The following is a 17,886-nucleotide window of genomic DNA, read 5'->3' on the forward strand; positions in this document are numbered from 1 at the left end:
AAAATACATATGTACTAAACATGTATGCATATTTGTGATGCCTTATTGCCTTTGGTACCACATACACATATATAGGTCTGCATGTATACACCACAAATTTAACTGTCTGTGTGGTGCAACTATTCAAAACAATATGCAAAGATATCACTTTAGGACCCCTAGCGTGGAAGCGTATGGAGTAACAAATTACATAAACGTAAAACCAAATAGATTAATAGAAACATCCGATTATTCTCTTAAGACCCCTCTTCCCGTTATACCAGTTATTTGCATTGCATTAGCTGATTACCAATAGATAAGTTAGCCAGCCAGCAAGGAGCTAGCTGGAAGATGACTTGTTCAAGTTCTAACATCATTAGGGCGGGAGTAGACGAGATACAAGAGAGCATGCGCAAATGTAGTCAACTGTTCTGACTTTTGGAAAATACATATACATATATACATTGTAGGATTAATGTGCAAGGTACAACGTATAACTATATGGCTAAATTCATTTGAGCCTTTGGGGTCACACATATATACACCTAGACGTCAAATCAAATATATATATATATATATATATATATATATATATATATATATATATATATATATATGATGTATATATATTACTCAAGTAACAACACTAATTAATTAATTATTGATTAATTAATATAAGTTAATATAATATTAATAATTGTAATTTTGTTTGCGGGTTACGTCTTAACACATGTGGAAAGGATCTCACGAATAATATTATATGTGTTATTTCTTTTGTGAAATCTTGTGAAATAAGATAAACACTAGAAAGTCAAAACCTCAATTTTTGTTAACCGAATTGCTCTTGAGTCGGTGTGTATTTTACTAGGTATTATTTATATGGTCTCTTTGGCCATAAAAACTAGAGAGATGAAAAGCAAATTAAAAAATCCCAAACAAATATTGGTCATAGCTGCATACAAGGGTATCTAAAAGTTCTGACAAGTTGGTCACAAAGATAAAACTAAAAAATTGCTATTGACGTTTCTTTGTCGCATTCGATTCCCTTTTGAAACGTTTTCAAAACATTATAAGGAGTATTATTAGTTATTGTTTTATTAATATAATTTGATTATATTAATAAGTTACTTGGGTATGGACTAGCATCTATTGACGTTGTTTGAAAGTGTAGTGGACTATCCAAAGAGATGATCATACTTTTGGTCATAGGTTTCTCTCCAACAAGGTGTTCGTTTCAACCTTCTCGTGAACGTCAATTCAGAAAGGTATATCGTTATACTCACTTTGTGCTTTTATATTCATGACAATTATTAGTGGTGTAACTGGATCAATGGGACGGTTTAATCGTGTGAATGTTTGTTAAATATATGATTATTTAATTTTATGAATTTTATTTATAAAATAATAAAAGATTATTATTTTAATTATCCGTTGCATTAATCTGAACTGTTAAAAGTACACACGATTTTCCATCAGTGGTATCAGAGCCGCTTTTACACCGTCTTAATTGTCGCGTGATTTTCTTAGATCTAGCTTTGTGGTGAATTGGTAAAAGTCAAAACCTTTATGGTTTTGAAAGTTAACTTTGTTGATTACCTCATAACGCACAAATAAAATCTAAAGAAATTTACTATTTAAATTTTAAATTTAGAAAGTTATGGCTTGGGTAATTGTTGGTTATTTAATATTTATTTTGTTCCATGGTTATACACATGCATTGTAACCATGGACAAGTCATATATAGGTTTAATAATGTTGTTATTAAATTGTGATTGCATACATAGCCCATAATGCCCCGACCAATGTATGATTGTTGTGATTGTTGGTTACGGCAATTTTATGCCATGTTGTTTTTGGATTTAATTGGAGGCCATAGAAGCCAAAGTTGTATTTTATTTATTTTCATTTTCATAGTATTGTATTTAGGTTTATTTCAATTTGTAAATGTACTAGACTAGTTGTATTTTCAATTTTAAATAAATGTAATATGATGAAGATTGAAGATAAAGATGCAACGTGGAGTTTGACTCAGAAGATGGCGAACAGGTCAAGTTAACAACGATGACTTTTGACAAGTTTTTACTTGGTTCTTGAATCAAGTGGGAGCTATGAGATTGTCCTTAGTTTGACCTCTTGATCTCATGACGGCTCATGGGATCAAGCATAGGATTTTTGGGCTAGGCTATGTATATGTGTGATGCATGGTTGTGTTTTATTTTACCGCATTTATATTTAATTGCCGATTATAATATATGCTAAAATGTTTATGATGGAACATTAAATAAAACCGGTAACGAGTTTCAAATATTAAAATTGATGATTTTAGAAAGTTAAACTCTAACGAGTTTAAAGTTAAATAATATTGAGACTCAAATTATACATGTTTTGATGAAAACATTAAATAAAACTAGAGACGAGTTTCAAAGATTAAAATTGATGATTTTAAAAGGTTAAACTCTAACGAGTTTAAAGTTAAAAGATTTTGAAACTCAAATAATATATATGGGCGACATCTTTTAAAACTGTTTTAAAATGATACACGTTTGTGTATTTGTTATGTTTATACTTAAAAGTAGATAACAAACAACACGCATAAAACACGATCATATATAATTGTTAAAATGTTTTTTTTAACAAATGGTGTAACGAATCTTGTGTGCATGCATTATTCGTTAACACAAACGTTTTTCAAATACCCGTCAAATTTAAGTCATGCCATCCAATGAGCTTGCAAACACTCCTCGTTATTTTTCTGATCTAGTGAGACTAGGCTGAATTATAGCCACGAGGTGGATTTTTCGATCTAGTGAGACTAGCGTAAATTTCCACTGTTTCCAAATTGGACGACTTAATCGTATTCACGGTGAGACCTGAGTTCGAGGCAAGGATGGGACAAACATGTCGATAGATAATAGTGGTTTGTTGGACTACATATATCTCTAGGTCCCATAAAGATCTAAGAGTTTCACTTGTAATGCAATTGGTACCCGCTACCTACCAATAGACTCCATAACTGCTAGCTGATCAACAGATGTGGCTATGGAACCTCTATGTGGATCTTAGGCTTTTGTAAATTAATTGTTTTTAAAATGTATAAAAACTTGGGTAGTTAATTTATTAAAGCTCAATATCGAAAGTACTAAATTGAATCTTATATATGTTGTAGATGTCAAACAATCAAAACGTAAATCGAAACACACTTCCTTCTTTGTTGGAGAAGGATAAACTCAATTGTTTTAACTTCCTAGATTAGCACCGCAAATAGAGAATTGTTCTCAAATATGAAGGGAAGTTGAACAAAATTAAAGAAGCCTTACTCAATCCTCTTACTGAGAAAATTGTTGCTATTTAGCAAAGTGCTTATCGGATTTTGTTCGATGAGCAGAGGAAGAAGGGTGGTAGGGTGACAAAGAATAAGCCAAATACTTTGTGGAAGGAAAATGACAAATCATTTGCTAGGAAGAATATTCCACTTTTCAAGAAGGAAAACCCATCAAAAGACACCAAATGTTTCCATTGTGGAAAAGTTGGCCATTTGAGAAGGAATTATCCCATCTGCCAATCTAAGCTGAAAAATGGCGAAGTTGGTGAGACTAGCAATCAAGTATATTCATATACAGTTATATATTTTCTTCTAGTGATTCCTGGACCTTTGTTACCGGTTGTGGCCTTCACATCTGTAACAGTATAAAGGGAATGAGAAGAAGTATTAAACATAAAAAGACACACTGGATTTGTGAGTTGGCAATTGGGATTGAGCTTCTGCTGAAGATATTGATTCCTATAAGCTTACTCTTTCAAGTGACCTCATTGTTTTGTTGAAACAATGGCATTACGCTCATAATATTATGAGCTACATAATTTAAAAGATGTTGATTTTGAACATTCATTTACGCACTTTTGTGTTTCAATTTCTAAGGATAATATTTTTTATTTTAATACTATTCCACGTGATGGTATTTTTGAAATTGATATGGGTGGTGTAATTTCGAATGAGAGTTCTGTGTATACTTGTACCGCCAAACGATTCAAGCAATACTTGAATAAGACCTATCAATGACATTGTCGTCTTGGTCATATAAACAAACAACGCATTTCAAAACTCTAATCTGATGGACTTTTGGAATCAACTGGCTATGAGTCATTTGATGTATGTGAGTCATATTTATATGAACAGATGACAAAGGCTCATTTCTCTGATTTAGGTGAAAGAGGTAAAGATCTTTTAGGACTTATACATGCTGATGTATGTGGCCCTTTTAGAATAATGTCTAGAATAGTGAATCTTACTTCATTACATTAACTGATGGTTATAGAACATGTGGTTATGTTTACTTGCTGAAACATAAACATGAAGTTTTTGAAACGTTCAAAAGTCTTCCAAAATGAAGTAGATAATTAGCTTGGAAAGACCATTAAATCACTTCGCTCTGATGGAGGAAGTGAGTATATGAGTCAAGAGTTTTTGGACCATATGAATTGTGGGATTGTCTCACAATCTACTCCACCTTAAACACCACAACACAATAGTGTATGTGAGAGGAGGAATCGAACTTTACTTGATATGGTTCGATCTATGATGAGTCTGACTACTCTAACAATGTCTTTTTAGGGTTATGCATTAGAGTCTGCTGCAGGCATACTCAATATGGTTCTAACCAAAAAGGTAGAAAAGACACCATTTTAGCTATGGCATGGGAAGAATCCCAAGTTGTCTTACTTGAAAGTCTGGGGTTGTGAAGCGTATGTGAAACGTGGCACTTCAAACAAACAAGAACCTGGAAGTATCAAATGTCACTTTGTGGGATACCCAAAGGAAATAATGGGTTACTACTTATACTATCAAGAAGAAAACAAAGTGTTACTGCTCGATTTGCTGAATTCTTGGAAAGAGTTCTTCTCTTACAAGAAGTCAGTGGGAGTAAAGTAAACCTTGAAGAAATTCAAGAAACACAAAGTAACATACCTTCTAAAGGCACTAGCCAACCACACGTTGAAGTCGAGCACACTGTTGGTGAGCCAGAACGTGTTGCACTTGCAATTCGTAGATCTAGTAGAACTCATGATCGACCAGAGGGGCTTTATCTTCTGATTAATTCAGATGAGCCTCATCTAGGGGATTATGATGAACCCTCTAACTATCGTGAGGCAATATTAGATTCCGAGAATCTGCCAAATGACGAGATACTATGAATGCAGAGATGCAGTCCATGAAAGATAATCATGTATGTGACTTGATTGATCTTCCATCCCATTGTAAGACAGTGAGATGTAAATGGGTCTTCAAGAAGAAGGCTGACATGGACGGTAATGTAAACACTTTTAAGGCTCGGTTGGTGGCAAAAGGTTATACTCAAACTCAAGGAATTGATTATGAGAAAACTTTTTCACCATTCGCGAGCATTAAATCAATTAGGATACTTATTGCCATAGTCGCTTTTCATGATTATGAAATATGGCAAATGGATGTCAAATCCGCTTTCCTAAATGGCGACCTAAGCGAGGACGTATATATGGTTCAGCTGGAAGGGTTTGTGAATCCTAAGCATCCTAATAAAGTATGAAAGCTTCTAAAATCCATTTATGGATTGAAGCAAGCATCCAGGAGCTGGAATCTTAAGTTTTATAAGAAAATCAAAGAGGTTGGCTTTTCTCAAAATGGAGATGAGCCCTGTGTTTACATTAGAGCTAGTGGGAGCAAAGTAGTCTTCTTGATTTTGTATGTTGATGACATACTACTTATTGGAAATGACATTCTAACTTTGCAAGATGTCAAGTCTTGGCTTGGTAAATATTTTTCCATGAAGGATCTTAGAGAAGCTACTTATATTCTTGGAATCGGGATCTATAGAAATAGATCTAAAAGGCTTATTGGTTTGAGTCAAAATACATACATTGACAAAATCTTGCATAGATTTAGCATGCAAAACTCTAAGCGTGGAGCATTGCCCGTGCAAAAGGGTGTAATCTTGAGCAAGTCTCAAAGTCCTATCACACCTGATGAGATAAGACGAATGAAAGGTATCCCGTATGCTTCGGCTATAGGATCCATAATGTATGCCATGTTATGTACTAGACCTGATGTCTCGTTAGCTTTGAGTTTGACGAGTCGTTATCAACAGAATCCAGGTGAAGAGCACTGGATGCCTGTTAAGAACATTCTTAAGTATTTGCGGAGAACTAAAGATATGTTCTTGGTTTACGGTAGTTTTGAAAAAGAGTTGAGTATTAACTATTATACAAATGTAAGCTTTCAAACTAATCGAGATGATTCTCGATTCCAGTCGGGTTGTGTCTTTGTCATGATGGGCAAGACAGTTGATTGGAAGGGTTTAAAGCCGATCACGGTTTAACAATCTACAACAGAAGCAGAATACATTGCTGCCTGAGAAGCTGCTCGGGAAGCTATTCGGATTAGGAAGTTTTGTTGGTGAACTCGGAGTAGTATCCAACAATACATCTCCTGTAATAATGTACTATGCTAGTTCGAGTGTTATTATACAAGCGAAAGAATCACATTTACATAAAGGTATCCGACACATTCTTTGAAAGCTTGACTACATTCATTGAAGTCATTAGAGATGAATGATATTAGTATTCTTAAGGTTCATACAAATGATAATGTGGCTGACACGTTCACGAAGCCTTTAATGCACAACAAGCATGATGATCATGCTAATAATATTGGACTTCGTTATGCTACTGATCTTTTTCATTTGTAATTTGGTATTTGGATATTTTTGGAACATTAGGCAGTTTTATCTTAATGAATTGTTATACTGTTGGTATGATCATTTTCATTTATATCACTGTGTTCTATATTAGCATGTTTAATCCATGAATAATTGTTGATTATTCAAAATCTCCATAATCGGTCATGTTATGGGAATAACATGAATTAAAATTAATGTGAGGTTTTGGTTATATCCATTGATGATGAATAGTTAACTTGTTGAGACCAAAATTCATATGTATTCATTGATGATGAATATTGGAATGACCCAACCGATATATCACTACATGGATCGTTGTCAGTAGTGAATATTTTAGTGATTATGTCTTTATGTCCTTAGACTTGAGATGCACGCCGGTTTTGATGTGTGAAACATTGTACTTTGATATGGTTAAACGCTGTCCTGAATAAGGCTGTAATAAAGGCCATTATTGGGTACAATGTAAAGCTCGTGAGAGACACGTGTATGCAACATAGGATTTGTTCCTCCAAAATGTTTGGAGTTAGATACTTTTGAGCTCCTCGATGAATGAATAAGATATTTGTGTGGCCGCACCCAGATGTAATTAAGATGATACTGAATTAGTTTGGTGATCTAATTCAGTTCGAAGATCGAGAAATAAAATTGTTAAACAAATGAGAATGACTAACGATCCATATCTCAAGTTTAACTAAAGTATCTGAAACAAAGGGACGAATGACATTTAACATTTACTATAATCAGTTCTGAGGAACTACCCTCACGTGAATTTAGGGACAATGGCCTGTTGCTAGACGGTATCCATTGTTTGTATAGTTACTTGGTGTTGTTCCATGCACAAGTGGGAGTCTGTAGGATTAATGTGCAAGGTACAACGTATAACTATATGGCTAAATTCATTTGAGCCTTTAGGGTCACACATATATACACCTAGACGTCAAATCAAATATATATATATATATATATATATATATATATATATATATATATATATATATATATATATATATATATATATATATATATATATATATATATATCAAGTAACAACACTAATTAATTAATTATTGATTAATTAATATAAGTTAATATAATATTAATAATTGTAATTTTGTTTGCGGGTTACGTCTTAACACATATGGAAAGGATCTCACGAATAATATTATATGTGTTATTTCTTTTGTGAAATCTTGTGAAATAAGATAAACACTAGAAAGTCAAAACCTCAATTTTTGTTAACCGAATTGCTCTTGAGTCGGTGTGTATTTTACTAGGTATTATTTATATGGTCTCTTTGGCCATAAAAACTAGAGAGATGAAAAGCAAATTAAAAAATCCCAAACAAATATTGGTCATAGCAGCATACAAGGGTATCTAAAAGTTCTGACAAGTTGGTCACAAAGATAAAACTACAAAATTGCTATTGACGTTTCTTTGTCGCATTCGATTCCCTTTTGAAACGTTTTCAAAACATTATAAGGAGTATTATTAGTTATTGTTTTATTAATATAATTTGATTATATTAATAAGTTACTTGGGTATGGACTAGCATCTATTGACGTTGTTTGAAAGTGTAGTGGACTATCCAAAGAGATGATCATACTTTTGGTCATAGGTTTCTCTCCAACAAGGTGTTCGTTTCAACCTTCTCGTGAACGTCAATTCAGAAAGGTATATCGTTATACTCACTTTGTGCTTTTATATTCATGACAATTATTAGTGGTGTAACTGGATCAATGGGACGGTTTAATCGTGTGAATGTTTGTTAAATATATGATTATTTAATTTTATGAATTTTATTTATAAAATAATAAAAGATTATTATTTTAATTATCCGTTGCGTTAATCTGAACTGTTAAAAGTACACACGATTTTCCATCATACATATATTACTATTATTTGAATGTTTCATATCGAGGTATAATATTATGCATGCAGAAGCTAATTAGATGTTCAACGCTTCCAATTCAGGAAGAGTCATGTGTCCCATACCCTTTAGAGCTAAAGAAATTTTCTTGATTACATTATTGTATTCTCTATACTTCGCATCATCTTAACATAATTGTAAATAACTTTTGTTACATGGAGTCTCATATGTTTAACATATTGTTACCTAATTAATATATTTAGAGTTGTTAACACAGGATTTCATCCATTAATTATCCTCAGCGCTTATCAACATCACGTCATTGTTGTTTTTATTACTTCAGCTTAATGCTTGATAGTCACGTATCTGCATTCAAAAGACACGTAACTTTCTTTGTTTGAATGTATTCAACTAGATATTGCTTGTATTATAAGAAATACTACCCATTTGTCAGCATACATAGCTGAAAGCAGAAAGCAGTATGTTAATTGTTAGTTATTACAGTTACATAAACCATATTAATTCACTTAAAGGTGATTAAAAAAGAAACCTTGTCTACTTTTATCTATTTGTCACTAAAGAAGTACCTAGAAATAACATGATGACCACACATCATGTTAGCCTTTTTCTGCTAAGTTAGACTTAAAAAGAGGCATGGGAACCACGACCAAAGATATAGCAAGCAGTTTTTTAAAAAGTTTAATGGGCAATGTATGTTTGGGATTCAATTATTTAATCATTGTCAAATACTTGGAGTTTTGTATACTAACTAAGCCAGACATACACCTAAATACGAAGCAGAGACAAATAGTCAAACACCTGGTGTGCATATTATTTGTTTTATTATAATGTATATATCTAATATCTAATATCTAATATATCTATATCTATATCTATATCTATATCTGTATCTAATTGAGATACTCCAAATGAATAGTACTATTTGGACTATTTCAATTTCACACTAATGGACCCCAAACTTTATTCAACGTACGAATCGGCTCCCTCCCCAATTTTACTGAAAAACTCCACCCCCTCGAGAAAATATAAAACACCCCCCAACCCTACCCCCTTACCCCGACCTGACCCAACTCGTCTCCCCGTTATTGTAACTATAATAATATTATATAATATATTTCGTCCTTTCACATTTTTTTTTATTTTTTTTTTGTTTTCACATTCTTTTTCCTTTTCCAAAAAACCCCCAAACTTTGTTTAAAAATTAAAACCGGCCCCCCAAACAGGGGGGGTAAAGTGTCAAATAACCATTTTCATCAAAAATCTTAACTAAACTCCACCCAATTATTCAACGGGTCATATCTTCTCGCTCGCAACGAGTTAAATTTTTCCGACACCATCGTTAAACTCGAAATAATTTTAGGAACAGAATGTCACTAACTATACGCAAAATGGACTCTTTTTAAAAAACGCTAAATATTTGAGGTACTTTTCATACACGTTGATTTTGCGTTAAATTTTTAAAAGTCGACAATTCTATAGCGAAACGCGGAGATGCACATATATTGTTAATTTAAAATAACATTTAAACCTTTCACGGATTATACCTTTTAGTTCGACTCGAGTTACGCTTCAATGACATCATTGTTAGCCACGAAATAATTTACAAACTAAACGCACTAAAATACATTGAAAACCGAACCCCCGACGCGAAGCGAGGGTTCTTAAACTAGTTTTTTCTATCTCCCCACAAATGACTAGCACATTCCATACAAAACTATTACATTTAACAATCAACATATGGATAATTGGATAGTTATTAAAGCTAAGACAAGAATAAATATACCATTTGGCTTCATCAACTACATCTGCTTGCATTCGTTGTCCTCTAATGTCTAATCCGTTCCCTGAGAAAACACGTGTGTTCCGTTTTCAGTAAAACAACAGTTGAAGTAATAGATTCTTTTATTCTCGGATTGTCGATCTAAAAGGTTTTTAAAAAGAAAAATAAAATAAAATTAACGTTTATTTGATTTTGAATAAACTTTCAATAATCCAAGCTGTTGTTCCCTAATTCATGGATCGAACAATAGAGATTGAATTGACCAGCAAATTTGTATTGATGTAAAAATATGGTTACAAGATGAGGTTACAAAGTAGAGAGAATTTCCATATCTTGAACTCTATTTCTATTTATTTATTTATTTAATTGAAAAAAAAACTTTATAACATTAAAATGAATCCGAATATCAAACGATTACAAATAAATCTAAATCTAGCCGAAACAAATAGCAAAACTAAAGTGTCCGAAACAAACGCTCCACCAAGAGAAGAAATGTACGTTTCTAAGGAAACTAAAGCTAACATAGAATAACGGAATGTACTAAATGAAGATAAACAAAACTGTTGGAGCTATTCTGGTATTGGGATCGAAGTTTCTAGCGAATCGGTAACTTTCGGGTATAGATTAGTCGAACCGATCAACGAATGACGAATTAGATCGATGCCTAGAGTTGTTATTCGGTAGAGTTTTGGATCTAATCTTGATGGAGAAAGAACGACCCGGAGCTGTTTAGGGTTAATTAGAAGATTAGTCCCAAATAAATGAGCTGTTTAGGGTTAATTAGAAGATTAGTCCCAAATAAATACAAGGTATCCCTTATATAGTCATCAGGCCCTTCAGCCAGTCGACTAGCCCAACAGTCGGTTGATTGGCTCGACTGTTGGTCGACAGTCTCCTTTGATATTTAACTTGTATGGTTAACCATCGCAAGAATAATAATAAAACATAATTATGGAGACATACTAAATAACTGTTTTTAGTGAGTTCCAAGGGTTGCGGTTTGGTTTAAGTTGATAGCTCCAGGAACAAAGTGAAGAAGATCAAGAAAAATTAAATTTGACCAACTTTGATGGGTTTAAGACTTTAAGTTGAGCGGCCGGTCTATTATGGTTGTTCTTTTATTGTTGTTTTCTTCTAGTTGTGGCTTTGTTTAGATTGTTTGTTGGTTTCTGTTTTTGTGTTGTTAGGTCTTCTTTGTTGGCCGGCGAGACTCGATTTAGATGGCTTTTAGGGTGATTGTTTTAGTTTGTGTTTGTTTGCTTTGTTTTCTAGGTTTAAGATTTGCCGTGCTTTCCATTGTAGTGGTCTTGATTAGTTTTTCATTTTTGATGAAAGTTTTTTTATTTTTAAGTTTTTATAGTTTTGGGGGAAAAATTATTAATATAAAATAAGATAAATTGTTGATGACGTGCTACAGAAAATGTCATTTTCCTCAGGATTAAAAACAGGCATGTCATCATTTTGTCATATTTATAAACAGTCAACATGACTCAACAGGTTATTTGAAAATTGTTTAATTATCTTAGTTTGGATTAACAAAAAAATACTATACGAAAGAATGCATATTTAGTGTGGGTGTGTGGGGCTATGAGTAAAATTTTAAACTATTTATGAATAATACTCCGTAACGTGGTACAGTTTATTTATTATTATTGAATAATTTAAGAGACAAGAGGTAGATTTTGATCTTGGTGGGATCACTTTTAATAGGAGCCACCAACGTGATCTAACAAATAAAATTATATCATATATCTATACGACACCATTGCCTACTAGAAATATTTGACCTTATTTTGATTAATAAATAAAGCTTAATGGTTTTTAACATATGACATATATATGTTTAACTAATTAGTAAGTTAACCTTGATCCCTTAAATTACTGAATGCAAAGCTATACAAGATATGATGTGATTACCAATCTAATCTATATATCTCTCTATATCTATATATTTTTTTAATGTCTAGCAAAGAATGATGTCAAATTGCCAAATTAATTACGACTATTACTCTTTTGCTTTTAATTTCTCGTCGAAAATGACTAACCATTACTCGTATGCTTTTAATTTCTTTTGTCATTGATACGTCTTCTTTGTTAATTGAATGTTAAACGTACCATTTCAAATAACTTCATTTTTATTCGAGAAAAATTAGATCAAATTTATATGAAGCTCAATCATGTGAAAGTTCTATCTAGTTAAGTAAATTCCTTTTGTTACTTTAGTCATCATAAATAATATAATAATGTATATAATATAATTGTATATATATTGCATTTAATTTAATTGAATCATGGTGGGACCTTTATTAATAGTAAAATGAGAAAAACATATTGCCTTCCCTTAGCGTGATTGGGTCACTCGAGTTGCTACAAAACCCCTTGAGTAGCTTCACCATTCCTCAAGGGTTAATTACACTAGCTACTCCATTTTTCCCATTCACCAATTTAAATACCTTTCTCTGCAACAAAAACTTGACTATCTAGCTAGATAATAAAGATAGTTGATCATGGAGACTAAATATATGGTGTTAGCTGAAGTAGTGCCATGCATTCTAATGGTGTCAATGGAAGTTTGCACCATTGGGTTAACCATCTTGGCTAGCACCATTTTGTCCAAAGGGCTAAGTCCCTTTGTTTTTGTTGTCTACACCAACGCCCTCTCTTCCATCTTTCTTCTTCCTTACAACAAGTTTATCGTTCGCAGAAACACGTGTGCTTCTTTCCTTAATTTCTCATGTATTTAAAATTTTGAACAAAACTTCATTCGAACATATATAAATAATGTTCGATTACAACCATCCCAAGATAGTCTAGCGATTGGGTACATAATATTTACACGACAATTTTCAAGTTCAAACCTTACTAGTAATATATTTTGGTGTTACTATAAACACTTGTCTAAATTGGTCCCTGAATAATCAGGTTAGGCCGTGTATATTTAAGTAAAAAATACTCTAATTTAGCTGACCGAACGAAAATATTTACCCGTTTATACAATGTTGGATTGTGAGTTTAATTAGATGTATATATATATATATATACATATACCACGGTTGTAATGAAATAATGAATGCATGCATGAATAGCACGATTATTTTTCTGATAAAAAATGTTTGATAATTTTTATTTATTTTTTGTAGGAGTGACGAACTTATACCCCGGTTTCTTCTTCTTGGTTTCATAGGGTTTGTGTTTGTGTTCTTATATCCTAGAACTTAACTATTTCTCGAAATCTATAATAAAGCATAATTGTGTTGAATGTAGGGTAACAATGGCACAAAATCTAGCATTTGTTGGATTAAGTTATAGTTCTCCGATCGTCGCTATTGGAATGGGCTGTTTAATCCCTTCCATTTCATTCATTCTTGCTGTTATTTGCAGGTTCGCTTCATTTCTTCCATCGTTTACGTAATGAAACATGTAGATCGATATAATTAAATCTTTATAAAATTATAAAAAATAATAATAGACAAATGGTCATGTTTTGGAAATTAATAAACCTACATGTTGTATAAATGTTTCCATCATATAAAATACATGGTTGTACCTTAACGATTGTAAGTGTTCACCTTAACGATTGTTTTTTTTTTTTTTTTTAAAAGGCAAATTCACAACACTCATTAACACGAATATTTACAATCACGTATATGTCCCAGGTGGGACTTGAACCCTCAACCGCTTGGTTAGAGGGCAACCACGATAACACTTGACCAAAGATACGATATTCTATTGGTTTAGAGTAAGTTTAGTGTAAGAAATCATATGATATTCTATTGATTGAGAGCAAGTTTAGTGAATTTCCTAAAATTTGTGCAGTTTTAACTTTTAAGGTAAAGGTTATAAACACTTATAATGACACTGATGGACTATAAAATACGCCGTAAATTAAGTTTGATCCATAATCACTTCATCGTCTTTTTTAACTCGGAGTTTGGATAGGGTATTGTTAACTTATTGCATACTATGATTCTAGGATTGTGAAAACTATGATTTGTTAGCAATAATATAATACGGAGTCTTAATTATAATTATAGTTATCATAACTAGTGAAATGACCCGTGAAATCACGAGTTTATTTAAACGAAACAGTTTAATGATGTATTTTAGGTATTAAATGAATTTAAACGCTAAAGTCATTTAGTTTAATGACCCGGCGGATTTCGACTAAGAAACTTCTCGTTGCTTTTACAGACACATTGATGTTCTTAACTTGGTCGGAATAAATGAACTACATATATTCTCTCACCACCATCTTTCAATTTTCATCACAATTACTATTTTACTTGTCATAAAAGCCTACATAGAATATTTTATTGAGACATTATTCCGCATACATATATAAAGTAATTAATCTCGAAGAGAACTCATATTTGAATTTGAATAATAATATAATAATAATAATTAATAATTAATGAGAGTGAATTTTTTTTTCTAAAAAAACATGAAATAAATAAATAAGTAGATTTAATTTAATTAGTCATTAATTAGATTAATAACATTACTTTAAGGGCTTAGATTTTTTTTCTTTTTCTTTTTGATTTTTTCTTAACAAAGGAATTAGTCTAATAATGAAATCATTATTATAGGATTTTAATAGAAACTATAGATATAGATTATGTTGTATTATACGGAGTAATTATAACTACTATACTATGGGAATCTCTTTTCATACATAGAGTAAAGTAATAAAATTATAAATAATTATATATTTAAAAATAGTTATATTTATAATATTGGTTAAAAAGAATACCACGACACTAGATTCACAACCGGTGGCTCCTAAAGCACTCTTTATACACGACTGACGTCAATTTTGTCTGACCTCCCTTGTGGTTGTAAATCAAGTAACACAAGAAAACAGTTTGATAAAATTAAATTGAAAATTGACCTTTTGAGTAGGTTTAACTGTTATTAAAATAGAAGTAGTTTTTTTCTGCTTGGATATAATGGTGTCATTCCGTAATTATTTTTAATCTTTTTATAATCAGATAATACAACAAAAAGAGAAATCAAAATAAGCCTATTGAGTAATTGAACGTATTGACTTGTACTTGATCAACTTTTATCTGTAAAAGTATAATTTTGGTTTTTTGAATTTATTTTTTAAAGTATCATAGAATGATTAATCATTCCTCGTGATTTGTAGAAGGACAGACTTCGATTTGAGTAGTCCAAGTATTCGAGCCAAATCGATTGGTACATTGATATCGGTCATTGGAGCCATGCTGCTCATATTCTACAGGGGTCCCGTTGTCAAGGACCCTTCGACTCATCTATTATCATCGGCTCCTCGACTCTTTATTTTCTTATCGACAAATGAACATTGGGTTCTTGGTTGTGTTCTTTTCGCCGCAGCATCCTTGGCTTACTCCATTTGGAACATCATTCAGGTTCGGCTACCTCCAATTGTATGAAGTATTTTAATATTATAAAAATGTTTCATTTTATTTGATGTATGTACTTTGTCTTTATTCATTCTAGTAACATGTACATACACAATTCTTTGAAATATAGCCACATATAATTTTTTTTTTTATTTATATTTATTATTGGGCAGGTTGAGACAGTTGAAAAATGTCCCGATGTGATGACAGTGGCGTCTAGTTATAGCTTATTTGGTACTTTTCAATCAGCTTTGCTTGCTGTTTTCATAGAAAGAGACCCTAATGTTTGGAGGTTGCAATTTGATATGGGGCTTCTTATAATTGTCTCAACAGTAAGCCATCTTATGATAGTATCATCTTAGGGTTAAAATCAGTTGTAAAAAACGGCTGAGACGGCCGTGGTAACGGACGTTACAACGGATTTACTTGTGTACCGTCGCAACTTACCTAAAAACTGGTAAAAACGGCCAATGATTGAAAAACGGCCAACAACGGTAAAAAAGGGGGTCAAAACATTAAAAAAACGGTCGAGACGGGGTCAAGACGGATCGAGAAGGATTTTGATCAAAGGGGGTCGAGACGGATCGAGACGGCCGTGGTAACGGACGTTACAACGGATTTACTTGTGTACCGTCGCAACTTACCTAAAAGCTGGTAAAAACGGCCAATGATTGAAAAACGGCCAACAACGGTAAAAAAGGGGGTCAAAACGTTAAAAAAACAGTTGAGACGGAGTCGAGACGGATCGAGAAGGATTTTGATCAAAGTTGACTTTTAATATATATTTTAAACATAAACATTATTTCAAATTAAAGGCAAATATTTTAAATTAAACATAGATATTTGCCTTTAATTTTACATATTTTTGTTTGAAATGTTTATGTTTGTAAATATATATAAAAAGTCGTTGGTCAACATTCGTCTCGACCCCGTTTTAACCGTTGTTGCGACGTTTTAAGGTCCCGACCATCTCGACCCCGTCTCGCGTCTTTTACATCCTTGGTTAAAATGGTCAATTCAAGCTAATAGTACCACTTACTTACTTATTAACAAATGACTCACAAGTTGTTACAATGTGTACAAGAAGAACCTTTTGTTGTAGGTCTAATTGTGCATTTTATAATATAGGCAATATTTGGAAGTCTAATAAAAAGCCATGTACATATGTGGTGCATACAAAGAAAAAGTCAGTTTTATGTGACTATGTTCAAGCCTCTAGGGGTTCCGATTGCCGGCATATTTGGTTCTGTTTTCTTTGCTGAAACTTTTCATTACGGAAGGTAATCTTATACGTTACATTATCTTAAATCCTTTAATCTAACTTTTTTAGCATATACTTATTTTCGAGATGTGAATGTAGCTTGATGGCCGCAGCGGTGACTGCAATTGGATATTACACGATGATGTGGGGTCAAATTACAGAGAATGAAAGTAGGAGGGGTAAAGTTGATTTATCAGAAGAAAGAGCCCCTCTTTTGCAAGAAGTTTAATATAGAGGAATTGTCACATAAATAATATATTAGTGAGGGTGTGTTTTAAAGGCCCAAAGAAAAAGGGGGATGATTCTCACACACATTTTTTTGATCCTCACACACCAATTGAGTATTATTAGAAGAGTAAAAGGTTAAAATAGGTGTGTGAGGATCAAAAAAGTGTGTGTGAGAATCATCCCCCAAAGAAAAAGCTTGTGCATAGTAAATATATTATATGTATATGTACATTATACTATATTTCCTTTACAAAATTCAAATTTATATCCTAGTTTATAAATTAGCTTTCATGTACAATAATAGATGCAATGAGTAGTTGATTACATGTTGAATGGACCAACTTAAGCATCAAAATAAATTGGTCATTTAATTAATTATTTTATTTGAAAAAAATTATTCAAAGACCCCCATTTCCACCATCAAATTTTGTAAACAATGTCATGATTTCAAACTTTAAAATCAAAAGGTTTGATTAGTACGCAACGATTTATTGATTAAGTACAAATCGTATTCTACGATTTTGTTGGTGTAATAGTGACTGAATGTCAATTGGTCCTGGTTCGTCAATTGCTGCCTTGCTGGTCAAGTACAATGCATGATTGGCTGATTGTGGTATGTTATGAAATTGAAGCCTTAGATCGTACTACGGACA

The 17,886-nt window shown here is 32.4% G+C and overlaps 1 protein-coding gene across 1 annotated transcript; it reads left to right on the plus strand.

The window, feature by feature from the left end:
- Window positions 1–12,867: 12,867 nt before the first annotated feature.
- LOC139842391 (WAT1-related protein At1g70260-like) lies at window positions 12,868–17,234 on the plus strand. The gene is made up of 7 exons (XM_071832535.1): window positions 12,868–13,070; window positions 13,501–13,545; window positions 13,625–13,741; window positions 15,507–15,750; window positions 15,918–16,076; window positions 16,873–17,024; window positions 17,105–17,234. The coding sequence occupies exons 1-7, from the start codon at window positions 12,868–12,870 to the stop codon at window positions 17,232–17,234; spliced, it is 1,050 nt and encodes a 349-aa protein (XP_071688636.1).
- Window positions 17,235–17,886: the final 652 nt, after the last annotated feature.

Source organism: Rutidosis leptorrhynchoides, chromosome 4, assembly GCF_046630445.1.
Source record: "Rutidosis leptorrhynchoides isolate AG116_Rl617_1_P2 chromosome 4, CSIRO_AGI_Rlap_v1, whole genome shotgun sequence".
Classification (NCBI taxonomy): domain Eukaryota; kingdom Viridiplantae; phylum Streptophyta; class Magnoliopsida; order Asterales; family Asteraceae; genus Rutidosis; species Rutidosis leptorrhynchoides.

Excerpts from the sequence above, each read along its gene's own strand:
- LOC139842391 (XM_071832535.1), top strand. The coding sequence starts at position 12,868 with ATGGAGACTAAATATATGGTGTTAGCTGAAGTAGTGCCATGCATTCTA. Across the intron at positions 13,742-15,506 it reads ATTCTTGCTGTTATTTGCAG|AAGGACAGACTTCGATTTGA; the intron begins GTTCGCTTCATT and ends CGTGATTTGTAG. Across the intron at positions 17,025-17,104 it reads GAAACTTTTCATTACGGAAG|CTTGATGGCCGCAGCGGTGA; the intron begins GTAATCTTATAC and ends ATGTGAATGTAG.